General features: G+C 37.5%; 1 protein-coding gene across 1 annotated transcript in view; it reads left to right on the forward strand.

The window, feature by feature from the left end:
• The window catches only part of LOC130869260 (uncharacterized), a 134115-nt gene that overhangs the window by 42484 nt on the left and 67463 nt on the right, over nt 1-24168 (forward strand). The window contains exons 4-5 of the mRNA XM_057761265.1: nt 2785-2952; nt 8972-9073. Coding sequence (XP_057617248.1) covers nt 2785-2952; nt 8972-9073 — 270 coding nt within the window. The remainder of the gene's footprint in view (nt 1-2784; nt 2953-8971; nt 9074-24168) is intronic.

Below are 24168 nucleotides of genomic sequence, written 5' to 3' on the forward strand. Positions count from 1 at the left end.
TAAGTGTTTAATCTAGCAAACCTAATTTGGTAGCAACCTTTTTCTGACAAAGAGTTATTTGGACTAGCCTGCTTAGACCATGATTCAACGTGGAGCAGATGCTGAGCCCTTGAGCAGCTATAAATTTTCAGCAGGTGTGTGGCTTGCTGCTTCATTGGCGTTTAACACCAATTTTATGTCTCCGCTTATGTAAGGGATTGTTCATTAGCTCTGTCTTGCTTACTGAGTGACTACAGAGCTACTCATCCACAGAATCACATCTGTTGGTAAGTAAGTGAGCTGTTTGATCATCCTCATACATATTGATAAAAGCAAAGATCCACGTAAAGCCCTGCCCTCAGACCCTCACATGCCAAGGAAGGACTGCACATCCAATACAGGCATTTACTGCTGAAGGGAAAAATAGTGTCGATAAACCAGTTGTCCAGGAAATCTGTGTGAGCTACGTCAATGAACATTTAGGAATTGAATTTTTGAGGTACAGAATATAGAAAATGTACTGAAAACTTTAGAATGTCCTATTATAGCTGAAAACAAAGCTTTAATTTAGCCTTAGAGCTCAGAAAGTCATTATTGTAAAACTTTTGGTTTACTTTTCCTGTCCCAATCAAATGTTACACTTAGATTTATTTAAAACAATTTAAAGGGTTTTAAAGCATGCTATTTGGAAGAAAGTATCATATTCTGAATACATTTATTTAAGATTTCCTACTTTAGGGGACTTTAGAGTATTTGTAAAAATATTATAAGGTATCTCGAGATAGGGTCCAAATGTAAAAGCAAAATCCTGTTAGGATGGATATCGATTTAACCTATTTTAATTCTATATGATTCTATACACTGTTTGTAGTGCACCTACATTCTAACTGGGACCTCCCTAGTGGAGCAGGTGTAGTATTTTTATACTTTGGGTGTTATATTAATACTCAAAATGTGTCAAATTTGTCATTTAGACTTAAATTGTTATTATGATAAAAGTGTTTTCTTCCCCCTGTGTGTCCACCTCCTCTTCCTCACCTGATTCTCTGAATGGATTGTAGTAATATACTTCCTGGCTATGCCTCTGTTTATAGCTAGCTGCTCTGGCTTTCTCTGAACCCTCGCACCGCACCACAACCCCTGTCTCATTCATCATTCTATCCCCAATGTACACAAAATTGCTCCTGGTTCAAAAGAGGGGAGCATTTATATGAAATCAATTCAGTGACTGAGCAAATGTGCCTGAAACCACCCAAACCGTCAAATATCTAGTGCAGTCTCACATAAGGAGCAAATGGAGAAGTTGGAAATCTATTGTTTATCTGCCTCTATGTCAAGACAATGACTAATTATTCTTTTCAGTCTATTACTAAGAAAGCAAAAGTGGAGATGAACAAGAACCATTAAGAATGATCTCCATAGGGAAAACAAAAAGATCAGAAGACAGATACTTGTCTAGGGAGGTGGGAAAGAGACTAACTTATCTACCTAATCTATAGCAGAAGTCTAGGTTGAGTGAAGATGGGAATAAGAGATTTCACACAGAGACTTTCTGAGAGAGGTGTGGAAACAACTACTGTGTATGAGTAGAACCAGAGAAGGAAGTAAGATGTTCTATTGTGCTTTAAGGAGGATTGCTGCAGCATTTACCTATAATCCCAGGACTCGGTCCCAGGATTTGGGGAGATGAGTCAGGTGGAACAGGACATTGGGAGGTCAACCTGTGCTTTTCTGTTTTACAAAACAGAGAGAGTTGTTGTGTTCTTTATATCCTCTGACTCCTAATGCTATTTAAGAATGCAAATAAATACTGTAGTTTTCTTGAAATTAACATTTGATGTTGAAGTGTGATTTTTCAACCCTGTCTGTATGGAAAAACTAAAAGGCTTGGAGGAGGGTTTTCCTCAGGTTTGAACCTTCTAACCAGGGCACAAAGAAACAAGGAAGGTAATGTGGAAAGACAAGCTCATTTCTTTTATGGACACAACTTTCCACAGGATCCAAGATATGCCTACACAGAGAGAAAGCACTAAGCATCTATAGATCTAGTAGATGAAACTATTCGTGTAAACCCATGGTGAGATTTCTAGAAATACACTTACTAGTGTCTCTTCTAGCACAAAGAGAGGGACATGATTTTTGTACTTGACAATCTTTTTCCTTGTACATGGTATTTTGAAATGGATCCTTAAAGTTAATTTCCTATTCTTACCTGGTTTCAACCTGACCTCTAAATAGTAATATATTGTTTTTCAAGGCAAGCATTTTTCTTTGATAAAAGTATTTCCATACTTTATCCACTGCCCAGACTCCCACAACACAGACTCTGAAGCAATATTTGTATTTTTAAGAGTCATTTTATTTTTATTTTGTGTGTGTGTGTGTGTGTGTGTATGTGTGTATGGGTGTGTGTGTATGGGTGTGTGCATGTTGGTGCAATGCATGTGAAGGCCAGCAGAGGGTAAAAGATTCCAGGAGCTAAAGTTACAATCAGATTTGAGCCACTAGATGTAGGTACTGGGAACTGAACTTGTATGCTCTGAATGAGCAGTAAGCACTCCTGATTGCTAGCCCTCTCTACAGCCATAGGAATATTTATTTTGCTTATGATATTTTAAGAATATGTAAATTATTCCCAAGAGAAATGTGAAGCAAAGTTAGCTGTTTATATCTAAGGATGCTATTCTTTATTTAAAGGGACCTTGCCTCTGCATATCTGCAAGCTTTTTTACCTTGGCCACGAGAGCACTGGATCTTCTTTCTTGCCAAGCTATAACTTGATTTCTCAACTTTTCTGTTCCTCAGTTACTTCAGATGATGCTCATTCTGTGGATTTTGGCTTTCGAGTTGATATCGAAGAGAAAGGATTCTACACAGAGAATTTTCATTCAACAGCATGGGTTTTCCGGGGTGATGATGGGAACCCTGAAGACAGCCCCAGGTGTCTTAGTAAAAAGCCAAGACCAGTAGCTGGTAAGGACTCTCGAATTACAGCAAGATGCATATGACTTAGAAAACTGATAGCCACTGAGTACTGAAGAATATGGGAGGTTGACATGAGTTTAAAAATCTGAAATTATTAAATAAAAACTATTTTAAAAGCTATTCTTGAAAAAATATGTTATCAGGTGTGGTGGTTTAAAAGAAAATGTCTCCCAAAGAAAGCGGTACTACTAAGAGTTGTGGCTTTGTTGGAGTGTGTGTGGCTTTACTGGGTAACTGTGTTACTGCAGAGGCAGGCTTTGGGGTCTCATATATGCTCAAGTGACACTCAGTGTCTCAGACCACTTCCCGTTGTTTGCAAGCTGTAGAACTCAGCTACCTCTCCAGCACCATGTCTGTCTGCATCCCACCATGTCCCACCATGATAATAACGGACTGAACTTCTGAAATTGTAAGCCACCATCTCAATTAAATGTTTTCTTTTATAAGTTTTGCCCTGGTTATGGTATCTCTTCATGGCAATAGAAATCCTAACTAAGATGGAAGACTCAATTGTACTGGCTGGTTTTGTGTGTCAACTTGACACAAGCTAGAGTATCTGAGAGGAAGGAGCCTCACTTGAGCAAAAGCCTCGTTGATAGTCAGCTCTAAGTCATTTTCTCAATTAGTTATCAATAGGGGAGGGCCCAACCCATTGTGGGTGGTGCCGTCTCTGGGTTGATGGTCCTGGGTTCTATAAAAAAAGCAGCCTGAGCAAACCATGAGAAGCAAACCAGTAAGCAGCAACCCTCCATGGCCTCTGTATCAGCTCCTGTCTCCAGGTTCCTGCCCTGTTTGAGTTCCTGTCCTGACTTCCTTCATTGGTGAACAGCAATGTGGTTGTGTAAGCTAAATAAACTCTATCCTTCCAATTTCCTTTTTGGTCATGGTATTTCATCAATAGAAATCCTAGCTAAGACAACAGTGATTAACATGCCAACATGAATGGGGAAAATTCCATATGGCCTCTACTCCTAGATGAAAAATTACAGGTAATCAATGGATGCTGAGAGAGGGAAAAATCAATACTCTTCAGAGACAAGCCTAATGATAGGTCATATAATTCCAAATAGATAGGCCTAAGCATTTATGTTTATGAACAGCACGAGAGGCCTGAGTCCATCATATTGTATGTGTATGTGTAACAATAATAATAAGAGAATAAGAGGCCATGAATTTGAGAGGGAGTTGGGAGGGATGGGGACACATAGAGTGGAAGAGAGGAAGGGGGAGATTATGTAAATATATATCATATAAAAGTCTCACAAATCAAAAAAAGAGCTTTTTCTTCAGAATAGTAACTCCAGACTTGGAGAAAATAGATAATTGAAATTGAGGATAATGGTATATACCCAAGATTCTGCATGCAGGAAGTGGAAGCCAGGTTGCAACCAGAGAAATGACTCGGTAGAGTGCACACTGTTCTTCAGAGGACTGCAGTGAGGTTGCCAGCACCCATGTCAGACAGCTCACATATAACTCCTCATGCAGGGGACTCAAAAGCCTCTGACCTCCATAGGCACCTATATACATACATATACCCCACCCAAATACACAGGAATACACAATTTAAAAGTAGTAAAAATAATTTTTATTAAAAAGAAACCAAAATCAGCCTTGATTTCATGGTGAGTATAAATTCATCTTGGGGTCCATAAAACTTGCCTCACAAAAGAACATTAAGTGTGACAAATTTATAGCAAGTTTTCTTACGAGAAGGAAATAAGATAAATCAGAAAAACTACAAGATCAATGATGATCCAAGAGTAATCTTTAAAAAAATTAAGGTTTCTATGTATAATTTTTATTTGAGTTTTTAGTATAATAGAAGAACCCCAGATTTAAAGTAGGAGCCTCATGGCCAGGAATCTATCAAACTCACTGATGGAGATCAGGGACCTACTATGGACCTGTCTCATCTTAGAAAGGCAGTTCATGGTGTTGAATGAATGGACAAGACACTGAAGTAGAGTAAGTAAGAAGTACTGTGGAGTGAGTATCAAGTAACACCAGCCACGTTACTGTAAGAAGATACTCACTGATATTTTTATTCATGATTTAAAGCATTATAAAACTTGAAATTATGGACACGAAAATGAAATTGAATTTTTTATATATCTTGGCTCTTTCTATCTCTCACTTCATTTTGTGCAGAATAGTAAGTATATTCACATAAATATATTTGTATATTCATGTGTAAATTTTACACAATTTAATTACATAATACACTTACTAAAGGAGCAAATATTTTTGACTAACTTTTTCCCCTGGAATCTGCTACATCACTTACTTATGCTGGGATGTACACATTTTCTTGACTGAGTAGCATTGGGATATCAAAAAATTAATGCAGACATTTGGAAAGTGAGCCACAGGCAAATGGACAGTTTTTAAATAAAACATTTTAACTATCTCATAATATTTTTAAAATACTGTAATGATAATCAACATGTGTTAAAAAGGAAAATAGATTTTAGACTTATAAAATGAAGCTCAATCCTTAATTTCCTAGTTGTGAGTTAGAAAATAGTCAAACCAAGGTTTCTCTTCCTGCAAAGCTACAATGCTGTAGCCACGTTAAAGAGGTAGGGTGTTTTGGTGTGTGAGTTTCGTTATTTTTATAGAAATGTTTGCTCTTTATTTGAATTTTTCAGGCCAACAATATGATGCAAAGAAAGTATTGTCTAGAGGGATAAATTACTTGACAATACATCCACAGTCTGTGAAACAACAATGACATTCATTTGTTGTTCCTCAGCAGCTGTGTGGCACTTATGGATTATTCACTAGATAGTGCCATGGGAAAGGAAAAACTATAAATCTTAAAATATGAGAAAATTGTCTTCAGAATGGAAGAGGAACACGCTACCAACATGTTGACTTTGTCCTCCCACAGGAGAGTTCTACGGAGGAGCTCACCGTTTAAAGACTTTATTGAAATGTTTACTCTTTCATACGTGTTGTTGACATTCAGTTTGCTTGATTGAAAAACCTAAACCACAGAAACACGACCTTGAAAGCAATAGCTATTTTAATAATCTCATGAAATATAAAAACAAAACAATAAATGTGATTTGATTTGAATCAACACATAAAAATCTTCCATTAATCGAATATGTGCTGGGTAAATCGATCTGTCAAAAGCAGAAGATAGCATCAAGAGAGTAACCTAGAGGGAACAAGAAACCTTGAAAAGTGGAGACATTAGAAATCATTGTTACAACAGTCAGAAATGGATTTCTGCTTTTCTTTTTGTGCTGATTAGCTAGCAGCCTGTCTCAGAGTGTTGAAATATTAATTCCTAAGTCCTTGAATTTCCCAGTTCTGCCTCTTAAATTATGAGATCCGATAAGACACTGTCCAAATAGTTAATGCCAAGAGAGAATTCCCTTAATGAGTAACAAACTTTCCCAGAAACACAGAGCGTTGCAGAACACAGAACTTCAGAACCAGAATCCATAGAACAACTTCTCGGCAATATTGTTACGATTTTCTTGACAAAAAGAGAGCACCATGTTTTCTTCAGGCATTTTACAAAAACAAACATCCCTTCCAGAATTCACATGAAGAAACTGTATCCTTTCATCCCATTGTCAGTGTAAGCACTTAAGCTTCAAAAGGAAATAAAAAATGGTCCTTCTCTGACCTTTCTACTACAATCCTATTATATAAGAAAGTGCCTTGCAGAAAAACAGTGTGCAGCAAATGTTTGTAAATTAATGACTCCTTCGTTGGACTGCAATAAACCTGTGAAAATGGATGAATATCTCCTTGTTTGTATCAGATGCTTGTCTTCCTTATCTGACCAAACAGGTGGTCACAACTGAGCATGCCTGGGCAGAAAGCTTTGCCTTCTGCTATATTTGTTGCTTCTCACAAGAAATATAATGTACGAAATATAATGATTCATCACAGAATATCTGAGAGAAAAATCAAGCAAATCATTTTACAAGCTCTGCAAAGTAATATAAATTTATAATGAATAATGTTTTTGCTAATGTTAGGAGACATGCATCTAAGACTATCTGTCAACCATGTTGAAGAAAAGGCTCTACAACATGTGAAGGACCAAACTAAGGTCTTTCACTACCTTCAGAAGCATTGTTGTCCATCACTTCAAAGACTCACAAGTTTCTTTGACATCCTCTGTGCTTTTAATTCTGCCTTTATTTTGTCTACATGTGGGTACCTTTGGATGTGAATTTTAAGATAAGGCAACTGTACAAAAAAGAAAATTTTTTCCACTTCAGCCTAGAGAAGGATCTGAATCTAAGAAGTAACAACTAATATCCACAGAAGAAAAAGGAGCAGCAGGTTGAGAAAAGGCAGCAAAATATATTACTCAGAAATTATAATACATTCTTATTTTGTATGAAAGGGAATTCTGTTAAATTTCCATTTTAAGATATTAGGTTACTCTACTCTTTTCAATAGCTTGAAATTCTTATACTTGCCTAGCATTTACACAAGTACTTGGGAGCTGAACTACTGCTTAGAATGTTCTTCTGAGGCTTGGGAAAGTCATTAGTTATATTTTATTATCTCTTGCTCTTTACTTACTGTTTACAAGTCTCCAAGGCAAAATGTCCATGATGTTCACAATCTGGAGTTAAACTTTTTCCCCGTTTCTGAGGAATAGCAGCACCTAATCATTCTGAACAGAGAAGACTGATCTGTGAGGCTGTTCTTCAGAGTGGGCATAAAGGGAAAAGTGCCTGAAGGTAGAAAAAAGTCAAGAAGGTCAATGAATGGATTGATGTTTTGAACAAGTTAAACTGGTTAACAAGCAGAAGTTGTGAGGAACACACACACTAAACACACACACACTAAACACACACACACTAAACACACACACACACCAAAGAACATGATACAGAAAAGAAGCTGTGAAGGTAGTAGGGAGAAAACAATTATGGGAGGAAAAAACTGGGCTACAGTAATTGAAGTTAGCTTGATGACTATAAAAATCCATGTGCCGTTACTATGAAGAGCTTAGGATTCTCCATTGACAATGTAGGCAAACCTACATGTTCCAACCTCTCCAGTGCTAATTACTCTTGTATTTTTCAGAGTGAGACAGGTCTTTTAATTTTCTAGGCTTCTGTAAAACTTCAGTTTGTGGACTGTTTCAGTTTTTTTTCCATGAATAATGTTGTAATAAGTTCTCTTATTTATATATCTAAGCAACTCAGCATTCCTAGACCTGTGTGCAGAGTACTTAAGGCTGAAACCTAAGGTATACTGCTGCCCAGCAGCTGTAAGCTTTACTTTCTTGACATGAGTACTTAACCACTCTACATCTCAAAAGTCTCTTCTCCAAATAGTAATAATCATCATCTGTTGTGAAGATTAAATTATACCACATTATAAAACTATAACAATGCAGAGTTTTGTATAATTAATGCATTCTTTTCTAGAATATGTTCCTTCAATAATATAGAAAATAATACGATAATATTTGCAAATGGAAATTTCATTGTTAATAATAATGACAAAAGCACTTTAATAATTGTTGATGCTGAAACTAGTAATAAAGATAAAATAATCCTAATTAAATGGCCTCATGATTCTAAAGAATTAGTGAAAAGTAATTTCTAAATATAGCTTACTATGGAATAAAACATCTTTATTGCTACTTAATTATTAATCTACATATTATTCATATGTTCTCAGAAATTTTATCTACATATTCTGTATTACCAAATTATATTTATGTGACTATAGATACGTTAAATGAGAAAAGATAATTTTTAAGAAAATAATTAATTTAATAAAAATATTAGTCAGCAAAAATGTATATGATTAGAGTCACGTCAATAGAATTTAGTAAAAAAATGTATATGATTATAGTCACGTATATTTATTGCAGTCTATTGCCTAGCATTGCTTGGAACCGTTCTATTAGGCCTGACATGCAATCAGTAAGGCAAACATGCCACTTTTACAGTTCTGTAACAGTGTGTAGCACTGAATGGCAACTCAAAGCAATTCATCCTCTGCTTTCTTGCAGTTCGAGAGCGAACTGTGAGACTATTCAAAGGAACCGGAGATTACCCCTGGGGATTCCGGATTCAGTTCTCCAAACCAATTGTGGTAACTGAAGTGGATACCAGTAAGTGCTATCATAACAAGTTCAATTCAAACCACAACAGTCTTCTCACCCCTATCAAAATGTACAAAATAACCTGCCCTCTCTCCATCTTGTAACGTGCACATGTACAGTAAAAGCAACTTCTAAGAGTGGTTACCAAACAATATTGAGAAGTGTTCCTACCATGACCAGATATTATTTTGAAGTCCAGACTTTCTGTATGAAATGCACTCCTCTGATAAAAACAGAGATGCTGACTGTTTGTTGCTATGCAAAAGATTCTGGGAGTTATATTTGCACTGATTATATCCATCATGTCTCTTCGTGTATCCTTTTCAATTTTTATTCTTAACTAAAATATTATATCATCCCTCTCCTCCATCAAACTCCTCCTTACCCTCCAGCTCCCTGTCTTATTCCTGGTCTTTTCATTATTATTATTATTGCTACATATACATTAATACATATATAAATACAACCTGCTGATTCCACTTTGTGTTGTTTTTATGCATATGGCTTCAGAACTAACCATTTGTTATTGGATAACAAATTAAGGGGCTCATTTTTGCAGAAGACTATTTCTCTATTTCTCAACCAGTCATTAACTGATTTCATCAATGGGTAGGAGCCTTGTGAGATTTCTCCCATCCATGTTGTGGTACCTACTGGTGTTAGGGTTTCTCAGGATTTGTTGAGGCAGTCATATTGTCATGCCTTACTTGTCATATCTAGAAGACATACTCTCACAGAAGACTTCCTGATAATCTGGTTCTTGCAATTTTTCCATCCCTTCTTCTTCAATGTTTCCTGAGCCTTGTATGTAGAAGCCATACTGTAGAAGTATCAGTTGGGACTGGGTACCCCAGCAATATTCTTATTTTAAACCTGCGGGGGTGTCATGTATTTGGATATCTATTTCATTCATGTTCATGAATGTTTTAGAGGAAATGATTTAAATTTTGTATAAATTGATTAATTTGCACTTAAATATAAAAACCATATTGTATACCAGGGATGAAAGGAGTAATATTCATTATAGATAAATGTTCTGAACAAACTAATTTATATTTGTTCTCCATGTATATGCATATATGTATATATGAAGGTAAACACAGTAGATGAAGGGGAATGTGAATCAAATAATCCCACACTAACTCCAAATAGAGTATAATAATGGGGTTATTTATTTAAGGGGTACTCACAATGAGGAACAGGAATGGAATCCAGAATCTATCCAGGTATGAGAGGAGAAAGAGAGACAGAGAGACAGAGAGAGAGCGCGCAGTGGGAACACACCCTTTAGTACCCAAAGCCATGCCCAACCTGGTCCAGCCTCTCAAGGGCCATTGCCTGAAGGAGGTTCCCCATCATATATAAGAACTTAAAACGATATTACCATGATTATTTTACAAATAGTTATATAAATGATCAAAGTCATTGGACAACTTGCCTAAGTTTTCATGTCTCTAAGCACCAGGATTCAAGTCTTAGGAACTCAAGCTACTGAAGCAGAGTTTTTTCAGTTAGGACACAATCAAACACCTGACACAAAGTGATTTAAACAATGGAGAAGATGAGCTGACTCACAAAACCGAAGGTTCAAAGAGAGTGCAGATGTTGGTTTGTTTCAGTGATGAAGTTATTTCATCGGAAACATGACTCGTTTCATTCTTTTCATTGCTGTTGCAAGCTTCCACTCGGACCTAAATAATCTCAGCAGCTCTGGCTTTCCTTTCACAAATTACAGAGTCAAAGGAAGAGGACAAGCTTGATACCTCAAATAACCTCTTGGGGACTGCACTGAACTGGCTCGGTTAGATCAGATGAGGTTGTTTGGAGTGAATTATTAGAAAGTTGAGGCCTCCATAGACCAGAAAGTGGAGCGAGGCCCTTCATCTTGTACAAGTTTCCACAGACTAGACAACAAAAAGAGGTGATCTTGTGAAGTGTAAGCTTCATTGCAGGAGGTACTGATAGAAGGGCACTCAGTACCCAGTGAGTTGTCAATAACAATCACCCAAACAGCATCACACAGTTTATTCAAACACAAAGTTTTGCCTCTTCTTGATTTATTAGTATTTGGCATATGATCATTTTATTTTTGAAAAAAAAATCATATCCCAAGCATGATGGTACATTTCTGTAATCCCAACACTTGGGAGAGTGAGGCAGAAAAATTTCAAGTTCAGGGCCAACTTGAACTACATGTGACCAATGTTTCAAATGAACAAAAATCCTACTATCAAATAATTAACTATTTTGAATCTTTCTTGGCTAGATATTGACCTAATTTATTTTCAACTATTGGAAATAGTAAACACATTAAGCCTTATATCATGTGTTCCTAGTCACACAGAGGGATTAACACTGCCTATAATACATAAATTATTATCGAATTAACATGGCATATCTGTTTATTATAAAAATAACTTTTCTCTATATCATTTACCCAATTAACTTTACCAACGTATTTTCCCATTCTGAAATGTCTAAAATGAATCCAAACTTTTGTCTTCTCTCTTAGGCAATAAATGGCTTTGTTCCTCTGTTTTATAACTAAAAATCCAGACTAAACTCATAACCACAGAACTACAAAACAGTTAAATATAGTCAGAGATATTTCAGAATTCTTTTCCAGTGTCCTTTCCTCCTCCTTTAGCTTTCAGCTTGAGATCTGCTGAAGTATGCAAACATATGTTGGCTTCCTGATTATTTTCTCTACTTCTAATTTCTATTTATTGGTACCTTCGATTTGTACCTTTTCCTCCTGTTTTCTCCAATTCAAAGACAATCTTTCCACTACCCTTCTCTTAACTTACAACATATTGATAAGCAAAAGAATCAGAGAAAATCTTTAAAGTAAAAAAGAAATTTTCATTTACCCAGATCTTACCATCTGAAAACAGAGTGAAATCTAACAACATGTAACTGGGAGGCAGCTGTTGTGCCTCCCCAAACAAAGGAAGAGGGTGAGTATGCAGAGAGGCTCCAACCCACGATGAAAGCCCAAAAGCTGAGTGAGGAAAAGAAGCAAGACTGTATTGGAGAAGCCTCTAAACTTAGGGTACTACTGACAAATCCCGAAACGGGCTAAAAGTAACCAAATATTGGCCGGAACTGAGCATCCACTGAGAAATCCTGCATTGGTTGTCAATAGCCTGATTCTGTCAATCCCTCCAAGTCCATTTACTCGCTGAAGCAGTCATACAGAGCATAGCCTGAGTGAAGAATGTGAAGGGTCCTAAGAATTCAAGGAAGGCCATATTAAAACGTAATGGACTCAGTTGTTTGACAGAGAAAAATTTAAGAAAACACAGCTTCCAGGCTGTGATACGGTCACTGCACATGCTTCTTCTCTGGGTTTACACCGAGAGAGAGCAGCAAATGGAGTCCAGTTTATTGCGAAAAGGAGTATGGGTGACTTTAGAGTTACACACAAGGCAGATACAGGTTGCTCACAACAATGAACTCGTTTCTTGGCATCACTTTCTTCATTGACTATTATTATATTGCTGTGGCAACAGGCCAGGCAAACACTAAAGGAAGAGTTTATTCTAACTTCTGGATTGCAGGCATGTAGTTTTTGTAGCCAGAAAGGCACGATATAGGCCACAGTGGCAGAGAAGGCCTGAAAAATGTCGTGGTAGCAGGAAGGAATGATACAGACCATTGTGTCAGGGAAGGCATGCTGATACAGGCTGTGATGACTGTTCTTGGTTTCAACTTCACTACTTCTATAACTAACTAAAACCAAAGCATCTAGGTATACCAGTGAGGGAATTTCTTATATCATTTGAAGGGATAAGACCCATTTGGGGGGGGGGGGGGTAAGACCCATTTTTAATTCAGATCTTTAGAGGTGGGAAGATACATATTTAATTTGGGCTACACTTACTTCTGGCAGCCTATATAAAGGATGTGGAAAAGGAAGCTTGTTTTTTTTTTTTTTTTTTGTCTAATTGCTCTCGCTAGAAATTCTACCCCTTCACTGGCATTAAAGACTAATTTTTCAGGATTCTGGTGTATACTAATGACCAACTGAGACATCCAGCCTCATGGACTGAACATCTATTGTATTCTTGGAGTTCCAATTGGTAGACAGTCATTGTTGGACTAGTTAGACTATAAGACATTTTAATAAGTCCCCATTATGTTCTAGGTAGGTAGGTAGACAGACAGACAGGTAGATAGATAGATAGATAGATAGATAGATAGATAGATAGATAGATAGATAGATGATAGATAGATGATAGATTCATTCTACAAGTTCTGTTGATCTTAATAACCCTGACTAATACAGATACTGATTTTTAATGTCAGGAGAAGCAGTATAAGCATGAATTTCTTAAGTAGGCTTAATAGGCTTTCCAATTTGCCAACATCTACAGCTGCCAAAGCCTCTCTTAGCATCTCAGAGAATACTAAAAATCCATGATGTAAACTATTTTACAATCTTTAGAGACAAAATACATTTGATTGTTCTGATCCATTAATTATAAGAAGCAATAGAGTTGCCGATGATAAATACAAAACTTTTGACAATTTGGGGAAAAATAAGGGAAATGATGATGTTGATTGGTTGCTCCTAGCATCTCTGGATGAACTGACAAAGGAAAAGAATGGGCTCCATGATAAAATTAACCAACATCCACTATCTCAGAATGCAGTGAAGGACAACAATAGACTCAGGGATAAAATTATCCAGTTCCAGAAGCTCATAAACAATCTAAAGATTTATAAGCATGCCCTGAAAGAGAATATTCTCTCCAGCAGCCCCAAAGCTCAAGTTGTGGAAAACCAAACTGAAGCCTTCATCATAAGTTTGACTGAAGTACCATAAAAATTCAAGTCTCAGACTTGGAGGGTGTTAGTAATTAAAGTAAAATCACTAATTGGTAAAGAATGTGATTGTGTAACTTGAATATGTTGGAGGACCCTATTGAAACTGAGAACTTTGAACCTTCAGATTCTCAAGGTTTTATCTGACCTGAAGAAGCACTCTTTCCAGAAGAAAACATACTCAGCAGGTGTGCTCCCATCTCCACCCACTGACATGTTGTACTTTCGGCCTATGACTGAGGAAATTAATCCTTCACTGTCTGCTAACCCAGCAGTGACTTTCTCTGAAGGAGATGCCAAGCAAAACAATACTGGTGTCTTTCAATGGCCAGTAGTAGTTGCCACCAGACCTCTAACCACACTTAAGGCTAAGCAGGCTCTTAGAGCGTAGATAGGAAGTGTAGTTCACGAGGACGTGTGCTATAACACTTAAGAGCTTAATGAGTTTGCTAATGCATTCAAGCAGAAGTCTGGAGAATATGTATGGGACTAGGTTTTAAGGGTGTGTGTTACTGATGGAAGGAACGTACATCTGAGACTGAATTTATTGATATGATCCCACAGAGTGAAGAATCTATGTTTAATATGGGAGCTCACAGGTTTTTTTTTAAGTGTCAAAGTTTGTTTGAATGGTTGTCTAAAGCATTTGCCAAAAGATGGCCTACTGAAAAGGAGTTGGAGATACCTGATATCCCTTGGCTTAGTTTTGATGAAGAGATTTTAAGGCTCCAGGAATTACAATGTTAGAGAGGACACACTGTGTAATACCTAATCCTTTGCAATAGGAAACCCAGAAGGCACACCCTTCATTAATTCTATAAAACACAAAATGGTGAGACAGGCACCAGCAAATTTAAAGAGCTTTGATGTCTCCCTTTTCCTTGTGCCAGACTTCAGGGTCAAAGATGCTGTCGCTTAGTTGGATGGATTAAATGCAATGAGTTTAATTGGGCCCCGAAGTAGCAGGGGCAAGGTAGCAGCAAGACAATCATAATTATTGTAATGGGCAGTGCGAACAAAGCAAGGTCTGTAATGGCTTAACCTGTAATGGTCAGCACAGGCAAAACAAATTTTATGGTGGCATGACTCATGTGGACCTTTGATATTAGCTAATCAATCATGCTGTTCCTAGGCATGAGACAGATAAGAAACCTAATATATATATATATATATATATTCTCAAACAAATGGAAGAAAGCCTACCTACACCAGATTGTGGCAAATGGGAATCTTAGCCTGTGGGCCAAGTTTCAAGCTTGAGCCAATTTTCAGACCAGAACACCTTGAATAAAAGAACCATCAGGCTCCCTGTTTTACTGTTAACCTTTCTCCAGTGCTTCGCAGAGGGATCCATGGCCTTTTACAGAGGTAAATGCACACTAGTAGAAAGGTAACAATCAGATTTTCTGGAGTCTGTTGGATACTGTTTCTGAATTGTTGCTGTTTCTGGGAGACCCCAAGAAGCAACATGGTCCTCAAGCTAAAATAGGGACTTATGGAGGTCAGGTGATTGAGTTTTAACTGACATCCGACTCACAATAAGTTGAGCGGATCCCCAAACTCATTCTATGTTTATTCCCCCAGTTACAAAATGTATAGTTGATATAGATATACTTTGAAGTTGGTAGAATTTTCACATTGACTCCCTGGCCTGTGGAGTGAGGGCTTTTGTGGTTGGAAAGGCTACACGGAAGCATTTCGAGTTGCCTCTGCCAGGGAAAATAGTGAATCAAAAAGAGTGTTGCATCCCTGGAGGAGTTGCAGAAATTAATTCCACTGTCAAGGACTTGAAAGATTGAAGGGTGATGGTTCCATGACATCTCCCTTTAGCTCCCCTGTCGGGCCAGTGCAGAAGACAGATGGATTGTGGAGAATGACAGCTGACTTTTGAAAGCTCAGTCAGGTAGTGAGTCCGGCTGCAGCTGCTGTACCAGATGTGGTGTCCTTACTTGAGGAGATTAACATATCTCCTGGTACATGGTTTGCAGCTACTGATCTAGCAAATGCCTTTTTCTCAGTACCTGTCCATAATGGCCACCAGAGCCATTTGCTTTCAGTTGTCACAACCAAAACTATACTTTTACACTTTTACATCAGGTATATATTCACTCTCTAGCCCTGTATCATAGCTTAGTTCAAAAGGATCTAGGTCATCTGCTTTTCCATAAAATATCACATCAATGCACCATAATAATGACATTAATCTGATTGGGCCATGTGAACAGAAACTTTGGTATCTTGTTGGTAACACATATGTGCATCAGAGGATAGCAAATAAATTCAACCAAAATTCAAGAGCATCTACCTCAGTGAAATTTTTAGGAATCCAGTGGTGGGGACATGCAGACATATTCCTCCTAAGGTAAAAGATAAGTTATTATACCCGGTCCCTCCCTCCACCAAGAAAGAAGCACATTTGATCGTCCTATGTGGATTCTGAAGGCAGCACCTTCCCCACTTGGCTGTGTTACTCCGGCCCATATACCAGGTTACTCAGAAAGCTGAGAGCTTTGAGTGGGGTCAGGAACAACAGAAAGCTCTTCAACATGTCTAGGCTACTGTACAGGCTGCCATAACACTTGAATTATATGATCCAGAAGACCTGATGATACTTGAAGTGGCAGTGGGTGTGGGGGATGTTGTTTAGAGCCTTTGGCAGGCTCTTATTGGTGAATCACAGAAGATTTTGGATTTTGGAATTCTGGAGAAAGACTCCATCATCATCTGCACACAACTATTCTCCCTTTGAGTGACAGCTCTTAGCTTGATATTCAACCTTAGTGGAAACTGATTATTTGTCATTGAGCCTCCAAGTTACCAAGCAACCTGAGCTGCCCATCATGAGCTGGGTGATATCTGACCCACCAAGTCCTAAAGTAGGATGGCACAGCAGGAATCTATCATCAAATGGAATTGCTTTATACATGGTCAAGCCCAAACATGCCCTAAAGGCACAAGCAAGCTACATGAAGAAGTTGCCCAAATGTCTATGGTTTCTACTCCCATTGCAATGCCCTCTGCTATCAAGCATGCATCTATAGCTTCATGGGGTGAGCCCTATGATCTGTTGACTAAGGAAGAAAAAACAAGGGCCAGGTATACTTATGGTTCTGCACATTAAGCAGGCTCCACCTAAAAGTGGACAGCTGCAGAATTACAACTCCTTTCTAAGAAAATCCCAAAAGACTCAGCAAATGGAAATTTTCACAGGGGCCAGATCTTCAGGCAATTCATATGGTCACACATTTTCTTTAGAAGGAAGAAATGGCCAGATGTGAGACTGTTCACTAATTCATGGACTGTATCCATGGGCTGGATGGATAGTCAGGGATTTGCGAAGACCATTATTGGAAAAATTGGTGAGAAATACATCTGGATGAGAAATATTTGGATAGCTGTCATCTCTCCAAATAAGCAAAGGATGTGAAGATACTTGTGTCCTGCATTAATGAATATCAAAAAGTGACTTCAGCAGAAGAGTTCAGCAATCAAAGAGAGAAGGTGATCTGTTCTGTGAATAATCAACCTCTTCCCTCAGCTATCTCTGTCATTGTTCAACCCCTCGGGCTCATGAGAAAAGTGACCATGGTGACAGAGATGGAAGTAATGCATGGGCTCGACAAAATGTCCTGCAACCACCAAGGTTGACAAGGCTACAGCTGCTGATGAATACCAGATATACCAATATCAGGGACCAATATTGATCCTCAGATATTGTACCATTTTTCCAGGTGACCAGTCAGTGAGATGGTGGCAAGTTGACTATATTGCACCAATTCCTTCATGAAAATGACAACACCTTGTCCATGCTTGTGTAGAAACTTATTCTGGTTATGGGTTTGTCTTACTGCATGTAATGCTTATGCAAAAATCACTATCTGTGGACTTACAGAATCTGTGGACTTACAGAATACCTTACCTATGGTATTCCACACAATACTGCTTCTGACCAAGGAATTCACTTCACAGATAGATAAGTGCAACATAATTATAGAGTCCACTGGACTTACCATGCTACTCACCATTCTGAAGAAGCTGCCGTGATATAAGGTTGTAGTTGTTTTCTTATGACACAGTGACACAGTTAGGTGACAGCAGCCTGGAGGGATGGGACAGGATTCTCCAGAAGGTGGTATATTCCTTAAATCAGCATCCAGGATATGGTGCAGTTTCTCCACAGCCAGAAACCACTGATCAAGGGGAAGAAAATGGAATGGTTCCACTCATTATCAATCCCAATGACCAACTACCAAGTTTTTACTTTCTGTTTCTGTGACCTTAAGCTGTGCTTACCTAGAAGTTTTGGTTCCAGGGAGAGAGACACAACAAGCATCCATTGAACTTGAAGCTCAGACTTCCCCCTTGCCACTTTTGGCTTCTGATGCCCACAAACCAAAAGACCAAAAGAGGAATTAACAGTGTTGAGGTATGTGATTAATCCAGATTACCAAGATGAAATTAGATTTCTTCTTCATTATTGATGTAAGAAAGATTATGACTAGTGTACAGGAAATCATTTAGGACATCTCTTTGTGTTACTATGTACTTTGAAGAAAATGAGAGACTGCTGCACCCTAATCCAGGAAGGACGATAATGTACATGGATCCTTCAGGATTGAAGGTATGAGTTATTCCTCCAAAAAAGAACCAAGGCCAGCTGAAGTGCTTAGTGAGGGTGGAAGAAAAACAGAAAGGGTAGTAGAAGAAGGTAGTTATAAATACAAACTATCCACATGACTAGTTGCAAAAAGAAGATTATAAACGGCATGAGTATTTCTGTAATATTTGGTTTGAATATGTTTTACACAGATATTTATGTTTTCTGTCCTTGAATCTTTTTCATGCAATGTAACACCAATTAAGAGAGTATCAGTGGCTATCATATTTAAGTTTGAGATACTAAAAATGTCCCTCTAAGGGCATTGTCACCTATTCTAAAATTTATAGTGTGTTTGTGTTTTATACAAGGGATACTTATATCATGTTTGGCATAATTATGACCTCTTTATTGTGTCATTTGGAAATTAAACATGACATAAAAAGATATGATTGTGTGTAAAATGACAAGGGGTGAAATTGTAATGGCTATTCTTGTTTGTCAGTTTGACTACATCTAGAATTAATTAAAACCCAAATAGCTGGGTATACTTGTGAGGTTTTTTTTTTTAGGGATTTTCTTCTTAATTAAATTATTTGAAGTGGGAAGCACCACTTTTAATCTGGATCTTTTGAAATGGGAAGATTCATCTATAATCTAGGTCATACCTTCTACTGACAGCCTATATAAAGAACAGAGAAGGAAGCTTGCACTTTTTGCTTTTTCCACTCTCTGTAGCGCATATACATACATATATATACATATATATACACACAGAAAGAGAGAAAGATAAATATATACATATATATGAATGAATGCATAGATTACATATAAAAATAGCACAATGTACATATATATCATGTATATGCATGTATACATGTATGGCAGTAGGACTAAGACTTCTAGTATCTGCAAAGACCAGGAAGCAATGAAAGATGAAAGTTGATGTTTAACTACTCTCTCTCTCTCTCTCTCTCTCTCCCTCTCTCCACCCCTCCCCCTTCTCCTTTTTATTCAATTTGATACCTAAGCCAATGGATCAAATAGTACTACACACATTTATGCAAAACCCATATTCTTTCTGTGTTCATTCTGGGGAGGTATGATAGTGCCTGTGGTAGCTGCAAAGTTTTGATACAGGCCATGGTGGCAGGAGTTTTGGACTCCTCATATCTGGGAAGGCTGGTAAGCAATGAACGATGAGAGTTGTTGCTAAACTGCTTGATGTGACTTTCTCTGTGTGTCTGTCTCATTCTCTGCTGTCTCCGTGTTGCTCGCTGTCCTTCCTTTCGTCCCTCTCTCCCTCCTCTCCCCTCTCTCCATTTTATTCAATTTGATACCCAAACAAATGGACAGAACAGTACTGCACACATTCATCTAAACCACAGCGGTGTGTCTCCTTGGTGATTCTAGTCAATTTAATCATGAAAATTCACCATCACAGAGTCAATTTCTGATATCTTTGTAACTGTTCGGTGTCAACGGTTAACTGTATCTTTGTCGTTCTAACACAAAACAAATAACTCTGTGTGCTCTGCAGGGAACTTTTTATTCAGTGGGCCCAAAGGTGTTTTTGCAATAAGAAAACTGAAGTGTCTTTTCTGTCACAGAGATGTGACAGTACATAGTTAACCCAGGATTTTATTCAGCTTCAGAAAGTGCTGCCCTGGCAGGGATTTGCCTAGCTGCTGAGTGTTTTTCTCTCATTTTTTTTTTTCTTAAATGTATTTCTCAGTGCTGAGAATCCCTCTGAAATCCATTGTCTACTCAAATCTACTAAATGAGGGGTTGAGGGACTTTCAAATTACACATATTTTCAGCCCTTCTGAGAATCTTATTCATACTATAAAACGTTGTTCTGGAGGCAGCAGAGAGGCTTAATTACACACTAAGGATAAAAAAGATAAAGAGAAGAGACCTGTAGGTGGGGTAGAAATGATTATCCATAAGTATACAGAGTGTGAGCTTGCTTGGCACTCACGCAGCTAATTGCCCACACCCGGCTGGCATCTGCATGGATGGTTTCTGAGAAAGCCTAAGTGCCTGCGAGATCTGTTGGCATAAACAAAAGAAACAGATGTTCCAACTTTGATAGCAAGCAAACTCGGAAAGAGAACTATACATTTAAGGCAGGCTAAGCAAGGGAGGAAATGATGAAGAGGCCCGTGTTTCTGAAGCTCCAGAATTTAAAATGCTACTGTTAGAGCACAAATTTCCAAGTGGAAAGTACAAGCTCTTTTTTTTTTTAAGTAGGTTTTCAGACTCTGCATTATGTGTAAATATGCATGAAATGAAAGCATGAAGTAACTCTTCTATTAGCTTTTCCTAATAAGATTACAAGTGCATCTATTTGCAGGAAGCTACCAATTTTAGAAAATCATAGTCTTGTCTTTCTACTACCTCATACCTTCCTAAGCAGTTTATGTTGATCACTTCTGAACCAAGAGCAGAGTCACACAGGGCAAGCCTTTGTGTGGTGTGTTATCAAGTCACCTTGAACCATCTTTGCCCTCAGTGAAGCCCTTGCACTGCAACTGCAGCATCATTAGTAGATAAAGGTGAACCTCATAAGATGCATGACAGTCCAGACTACCACAACCAGTGCCCACTATTTAAAATTAAAAGCAGTTTTATGAACCAGTCACAAGAGTGGCAAACCATCATTCCCTATCAGCCATGATTATTCTCGGTATCACAAACAAAAATACAGAGGTAACAAAGTTTAAAATGAACAGAGGACTTGTATAGATATTTACCTGAAAAAGATAAACAAATAATCAATAAACAATTGATAGCATCAGTATTCACCAGAGAAAGGAAAACTACAGACTGACTAATTTTGTTCACAATATGATTATAATAAAAGGCCAGATAATAAAACCACCAAGAATATAAAGGAATACAGAACACCCATGCAAAAATACAGTAAAAACTTCACTAAGTAGTAAGACTGAAGAGATGGTTCAGAGGTAAAGAGGACTGGCTGCTCTTCCAGAGGTCTTGAGTTCAATTTCCAGCACCCACATGGTAGCTCACAGCCATCTATAATGGGATCTGGTGTTCTCTCCTGACATACAGACATGCATGCAAGCAGTACACTGTACATAAAAAAAAAACCTTCAAGTTGTATCATCAGAATAGAACTATCTTCAGAGTTATAGAACCTTTAAATATTAGGTTTAATAATTAGGATTAGGTTTTAAAATTATTTTAAAACAAATTTTACTTAGAAAGCCTGCTATTAAACATGTACTTGGTTTTAATTTTGTAGTGTTTATTAACTTATCTAATTAATAATTTAACATATTGATTAACACAAATTCTCAAATTCCTTCTACTTCCTTTATTCTCTTAGTTACTCCTCATTTTTCCTAATGTCTTCAACAGACTAAGATTAATGATGATGTTATTAGAGTCGTCTTTAAGGCCTCAATATAGAACTGTTGATATTTTTTTCATCTTGGATTTTTTTCTTCTCTCTGTCTGTGTCTCTCTGCCCCCTTATTATCTATCATCTATCTATCTATCTATCTATCTATCTATCTATCTATCTATCTATCTATCTATCTATCTATTTATCATCTATCTATCTCTCCCCTTTCCTTCCTCCCTCCTGTGTAATGATATGAATCCACATGCCCATATGAATTCATATTCTCTGTGGGTATAATTATGCAAGCACATATGTGTTCATGATTGTAGAAGCCAGACTCAATATCCCATGCCTTTCTCACTTGTTTCCATCTTAATTTTGAACAAGTCTCTCACTAAACCTTCAGTTCACCGATTTGGACAGACTGTCTGACTTGAAACCTGGGCTGTTTCCTGTGCGTTTATCCCCAGCACTGAGATTACAGCTCTTCACTGCCATGCCTAGCTTTTTACACAGATGCTGGGCATCCAAGGTCAGGTTGGCAGACTGTACTTCATCCTTTTTCATTGTGGTCTCCGCTGACTATATTTTTTAAGATAGATCTGTTTTGAGTTTTGTTTTTGTCAAGTCCCCTTTCTCTCTCTTACTAATAGTAATTATTTCTTAAATTTTATCTTCAAAGCTTTAAATTTCTTTCCTTCCATTGTCTGAGTTATGAATGTGTTTGTTGGTTCTATCTTAACACCTATGTTTCTTTAATACCTATGTTTCACATCCTCTCTCTTTTCCCCTCTACCTGGACTGAACCCTGAGTCTCACTCCTGCTGGACAAGCACTCTACCACTTTGCTTCCCTTCCAAGCCCAACTATATTTTTCATTCATCCCAATGAACATTAAAGATTATATACACCACAGTTATTTTAGGGTATCTCAGAGCAAATACACATTTAACTAGTGTTTTTTTCTTCCATATATCAGAGGTTATTTTGAGTATATAAAATACCATAATAAACAAATGAAAATTTTACTTGGTGGTATGTTTATGCTTCATTAAGGATTGAATGACAGGTATCTAAATGAATTCCGAAGACCATATCAGGTCATATGAAAGATTGTTATGCTTCCACTAATCTCTAGAATTATGTTATAGGCTTGTATAAATTCTAGTAGTAATAGCCATGCTGATATGTTTAACTTAATTTCTCTCTATTCAAAGTTAATCTTCCTAAAGCCTAAATTATGAAACAATGTACATGTTTTATGCTTATAATATTTTGTATCTCTCTACTGTCAGATGATCTAGTGCAAATTCTACATCCTTACTTAATACACCCTTTCTCCTTTGTCCGTCTCCTTTATATTGTCACCAAGGAGATTACCCACTGACCCACAGCATCTATGCTAGCTGACTTAGGTCACTAGCTTTGGGATTTGGAAAGTATGAATACCCTTGTTCAGAATACTTACTGTTTGAGGTGTGTTAGTTTTTTGAAATGGTGCTCTCTTTGGCAATAAAAAATACATGTTTGACTCAAGGCAAACAAAATAAAAGGTTATTAATTATGGTAATGGTCTAATGTAGATATTCTTAGTTCGAGATAGTTTCACCTAATGTTTCATGTTCTGGGTTTCATTTTCCTGATGAATCTATCAACCCCTGGTATCTCAAAGTCACTGGCACCTGCCAGACAGATGAAAAAGGCCATAGGAAAGGATGGTTTTCCAATGTCTTTAGGGTCTAGGCCTAGAAATGAGCATCACATCTGTTCACATTCCAGTGGCTAGGCCTTTTTCAGATTGCATGCCCTAGTGCAAAAGAATATGAGAAAAACTAACTAAATGTGATCCCAGACAACAGAGGGGTTAAGTGTTTGTAAACCTTGTAGTCTCCATTACTCTGGCCTCCCTGATACTCATGAAACATAATTCACTTATCTATTAATATCAGACTAGTTTCTCCTTTTTCTGAAAATCATTTTATAATTACTCCAAACTGGATTAAGAATTAAGAATTCCTTTTGCAAAAATCATAGTTCATACTGTCTTTGTAATTTGTTTTATATCTGTCGCTTGATATACTACATGTGTATTTTTTTTGTTATGCCTCCCTCTCCCCCCTCTCTGTTTTTTTCCAGACAGGGTTTCTCTAATTAACAGTCCTAACTGTTCTGGAACTAGCTCTATAGACCAGGTGGCTTCTCTTTTCATTACCAGTAAAACTGAAGGTCCTTGATAAAAAGAACTATAGCGTAAAATTTGGAGTGGTTCATTTATTCATTCAATATGTATTTGCTGAATGACTGTTA

This window comes from Chionomys nivalis, chromosome 2 (genome assembly GCF_950005125.1).
Source record: "Chionomys nivalis chromosome 2, mChiNiv1.1, whole genome shotgun sequence".
Lineage (NCBI taxonomy): Eukaryota > Metazoa > Chordata > Mammalia > Rodentia > Cricetidae > Chionomys > Chionomys nivalis.